The sequence below is a fragment of the Penaeus japonicus genome, unplaced genomic scaffold, assembly GCF_977035675.1.
Source record: "Penaeus japonicus unplaced genomic scaffold, GWHDUDI00000001_assembly GWHDUDI00000015, whole genome shotgun sequence".
NCBI classification, from domain to species: domain Eukaryota; kingdom Metazoa; phylum Arthropoda; class Malacostraca; order Decapoda; family Penaeidae; genus Penaeus; species Penaeus japonicus.
Window position 1 is genome coordinate 12,437,147 of NW_028234417.1, and position 5,000 is coordinate 12,442,146.

The window sequence follows — 5,000 nt, forward strand, 5'->3', positions numbered from 1 at the left end:
TTGAAATAGAAACTACAGAGATATATGTATATGTTTTTAAATCAACAATTTTATCTAGTCTCTGATTTCTAAATTCTCGCCTCACAGAAATAGACAAAAATGAATGAGTTGTGTAGAATTTTGTTTTGTACAAAAATAAACATACCTGCTCATATAATCATGTGTGTCTAAATAGGGGGTTCTCAAACTGAGATTCATGGATTTCAAGTGGTCAGATGGAGGTTTTGGTCTCTTTTATTTTTTAACAAGAAAAGGGTCAAGAAACCTTTCTCTAAATCAAGAATAACATAATTCTTATTTGACACTGAACCATTATAAAAGAAACTGAATAAAAAAGACAAACAAAAAAGATAAATGAAATTGGTCATATGGACTTAAACCTTTATTCAATGAATGACTCAGTAATTCTGTTGAATGTCTGATAAGGAACTCCTTGACAGCAGGATTAGAACACAAAATATTTTAGCCATTAGCAATTAATTCCACTTTATAGGAATAAAACTCAGAGCCTTAGGTGCATGAAAAACAGTACACTTGAGTCTATTAGCTTTTACTAAAGTAAATGTGCACATTTAGAGGCCATTCAAACTCAACCAGTTGGTTCTGAAATGGTTTATCTAACCTCCTATTTTTTTACTTTTTTCTCAGACTCTTCCTGTTGAACTGAAATCTAATCATCTACAACTCGACAAGAATCTCTCGGAGAAAAAGGTATATAAGACCAAACCAGCAAGCTGGTTACTTTTGAGAGAAAATTATTAGAAGTCTTTTTTTTCTTTCTTTTTTTTTTTCTTTTTTTTTTTTTTACAGTATGTATCATCTCTCTACCTCTTTCATACATACATGATGATACCAGGTTTGGTTTATAACATGTTCATTGCATGTAGATAAATCAAAATGTGCTAGATTTTTCTGATTCCTTCAAAAGAGTTTATGAACATCACATTTACATTATTGTTCAGATGTCAAAATGTAGATTGGTACTCTCATAACTGGAGGAATCCCAAGGCCAACAAAACTCTCGCAGAACCAGACTGAACCGTTTAAGTATTATACCAGTGGAGACAGATACTTCCAGGATTGAAACCCCTTTAAATTTGCTAACAGTGAGGCACCAATGGACTGATTGGAAAGTCAGAAAGGTATAGAAAAGAGGAATAACTCATTTGATTTTAGAAGACTGATGGAAAGATTTTCAGTTTGGAGGGTGTAAGAAGCTTTTAGGCTTTCTTCTGTTAAAAAGAGGAGAAATATTGGCATTGTTCTATTTTCTTGCAAAAAAATTCCCCTTTTTAGATATCTAGGTTGAAAAGGATGTCTAGAAGAAGTATATGCCATTGCCTCCCACTCCAGTATCAGCATTATATTCAGTATTCTATTTACCCAATTTATGAATATTTCTCCCAGGAAATCACATCACTGCTCATCTGCCTTTGCCTTGGAATTTAGAAAAAGGGAGCAGTCATCAGCATCTCCATGCACTTCATTCTTGATCTGTAGATTTTCCTTGAGTGTAGATGGTGAGGTAGGTGTTTAGCCATGGAAGCAGTATAAGCAAGCTATGCTTGTTGCACTAGTTCTTAGTTTATGTGGCTAGAAACTCCAGTACCGAAGTTTCAGTGCCTACATTACCATAATCAAAATACACGACAAGAATTTTCAAGAAAGTCTGGAGTGACTCATACTCAGCTCTTAACTTTTGACACTATTTGCCAAAGCTAATTACCTATTGATATGTTCTGTGTTTGGCTGACTATATCTGGTTGGATCTGCATCTGATTATAATCTATATGCAATCCCATATATACATTTTTATTTTGTATGATATGCCTAGATATAGATCATTCAAAGCCACAATAAGTGCATTGGCTGTCAATAACATGGCCAAGTAACTGTCATAATTTGACTATATATCATGAAATAGTTTCATTACCATCCAAGATATCTAACTTAGGACTACATTACACCCTTTTTTGAATGGCATTTTAATACAGTTGTGTGACACATTCTTTTTCATCAAATTCCATAAAGTGGAAGCTGCTGATGACATTAAGAATCATCATTATTTCCCTTGATTTATCTTGGTGTTTAAATAGCAGAATAGTCAGAGATAGTATTTGTGGGAATTTAGCAATGACATACAAATAACCTGTGTTTGTGGCACCAGGTGACTACACTGCATGTGTGTTCCAAACAAAAGTACAAAGTAATATCTTTGGACACACCTGAAATCCCTATTATCAGATACTACCTACATGCTGTATTAAGATAATTTTACAAGGATTGCTTGTCCATTTGTGTTATGGCCTCTTGCAGGCACACATTCTAAGCACCTATTGGTGTTAGAGGGCATTTATACATGTCAAAAAAAAAATCCTGTATGTCAGGTGGCAGCTGTACATAACTCTGGCAGACCTGAAGACTGGAAGGCACATATATAGATATATATATCATGAACTTGAATGCCAGATTTTTTTTTTTATACTTTTGTCTTCTATTATACTGTGTATTCTGCTAATCATTTGTATCATTTGTGTTGGATAATTGTCATCAAAATCACAATTATATTCATTATTATCTTCATTATTATGATAAGGGATTGTTGATTAAATTAGTAGGTCGCTGTGTTTAGGCTTGTCTTTCTCACTTTGTTTCCCATTCTTTGTGTAGTACTACAGGTATTTAAGTAGCATAGCCATAAAAATATCTTTACTGAAATTAATGCGTTGCCAAACATTTGAATGTTAGGCAACACTAAGTGATCTTCCACCCTGCATTGCCATGTGATTCAATATGACCTAATTGGCTTTTATGTGTATAGAAAATGTATAAAAGGCATAATTTTTAGAGTATATATCACCTTTGACCCATCTCATTGTGTATTGATATTTCCATACCCAAATTTTAGTCTTGATCTTGCTCTATTTTTAATGTTGTAAATTATGATAAAAGAATAAGTAACTGTAACCATTAGATAAACTTTTCCATTTTAATATATGGATATATTTTTTTCTCTCAGAACTATTATCAAGCTCGTCAAGTCTTTCAAAGTAGCAATCAATTTTATTCGTTATCCCCTCATTGCCTCAGAGAATTTACAAGATGATTGTTGCATCTGTGTCCTTTGAGAAAAAAAAATTATATAGTTATATTTTAAAAATGCCCAATATGTTCAAAAAATTGGGAGAGAAAAGGAAAGGGTATCCTTTATCATGACGGAATGTGTGATTTCAGTGTGGATAGAGTGAAAAACATGATCATCTTAAAGTAGGGATAAATGATAGCCTTATCTGCTGCTGCATTTCTCATAATAAATAAAGCACAGATGTACATTTTATGTTAAATGTGTGTGCATGCATGCATATGTGTGTGTGTGTGTGTGTGTGTGTGTGTGTGTGTGTGTGTGTCTGTGTCTGTGTTGTTCCCAAAATGAAACCTATTGAAGTTTGCAGAAGCTCATTTTCCTAAAGTATTTAATTTTTCTTAAGTTGCAGGTGAGTTATACAAAGTTATACATATTCTTCACAGTTTATGGTCTAGGATAAATCACTGCTCTCCCTCTATGTGGATTCACAGCCTTAAAACTCATCAACTTTGATATGTTATTGTTTGAGCATGATGTTTCATGTTCTTGGGTAGTTAACTGTTAGAGTTAGTTGTATCAAAGGAGAGATTTTTGTTTTTTAATGCATTTTGGTGTTCCAAGTATTATATGGTGTTTTGCCTTTAAGTGTATGTAAATTTCTTATTGGATAGGTTGCACTTTCTCTTACTATGTGTACATACTCATTTCTTCCTTTTCAATGAATGTTTGACGCAATGACAGATATGCACTTATACATACTCAAGCATAACATATAGATTATTCTGTAATGCTTATTTTTTTAAGCAGCCTTTCTGTACAAAAAAAAAAAAAAAAAAAAAAAACAATATACATCAAGTAATATTTTCAGGATCAAGTAAAGCTAATTATAATGACATTCAGTATTAACCCGTTGCCGGCAGGGGATAGATTTGCTTACACTGTCTCCAGGATGGGTTTTATTTCTAAACAAGGCAGCTTCTGCAAAATATTTTGACTTTTCCCACTCCTTGTTAGTCCCTCATTGTAGAGCTAGAGCCATTTTTGTGTTTTGTTTTTTTGTGTGTTTTAGTGTTTTTAGAAATTTATATTTGTCATATCACAGGCTCCATCAATTCTGCAGTTGACTAAAATTGTAGTTCAGGGTCCATATCAACTCATTTTTTTTTCTTTATACTCGATGTGATAAAAGTATTGCTGTTTTAGGGGAGGACAAAAAGCAACTTTATTTTTTCGCATTTGTGTGCTGTCACAAACAAACATGAAACTTATAACCATCCAAAATGACGAAGTAGGGAAGAGGAAGGAAATTTGTGCTTTTGACAGTGAGTGCCACAATAAAAGGCATCCATACTGGCACAGGGGCACATTGTATGCATTGGGCATGGTGTGAGTCACATTCCTCCTCTCGTTCTGCCTGCACATCTTTCATCTGCGGTACTTTAGAGCAAGAGGTCGGCAACTTGCTAAGTGCCATCCCTCTATAGAGATAGTGCTTGCTAGAGACAGTAGATGGGTGCCATTCAATGCTCTCTCTCCTGCTGGTGCTAGAAGAAAGTGGTGCCATCTAGGTTTTGGATGTGAGTTGAAACCCACTTTGCTTACTATTACGGCAGTTACAGTAATTATGACTGCAATTGTCAACATTGCTCACTGATTACTTATAGTACAATAAAATAACATAGTGATCCAAAATCCCCATGACGCCCATTGTCAGGCAAGAGGTCCTGCGTCATGTATGATGAAAAAACACGTCATCCGTCGTTAACGGGTTAATATTGATGTATGATATTCCTCTTTTTATGCTTGAAAAAACATTGACTAATGGCTAATACAAAATTAAAAGAATGATAATAAATACAGTATATTTATGGCATTTCCCACCTAACATTTTAAATAGAGATTACAGTGGTACATG

At 33.9% G+C, this 5,000-nt stretch overlaps 1 protein-coding gene across 19 annotated transcripts in view; it reads left to right on the forward strand.

Annotated features, from left to right (window-relative positions):
• The window catches only part of LOC122260480 (uncharacterized), a 97,211-nt gene that overhangs the window by 77,313 nt on the left and 14,898 nt on the right, over positions 1-5,000 (forward strand). For 10 of the 19 annotated variants that reach the window (XR_006223824.2, XR_015191662.1, XM_043027771.2 and 7 more), the window contains one exon: positions 649-711. The exons of the other annotated variants lie outside the window; for them this stretch is intronic. Coding sequence is in view for 8 of the 10 variants with exons in the window: in XM_043027771.2 (XP_042883705.1) it covers positions 649-711 (63 nt within the window). In the remaining 2 variants the exon portion in view is untranslated. The remainder of the gene's footprint in view (positions 1-648; positions 712-5,000) is intronic. 19 annotated transcript variants of the gene reach the window in all.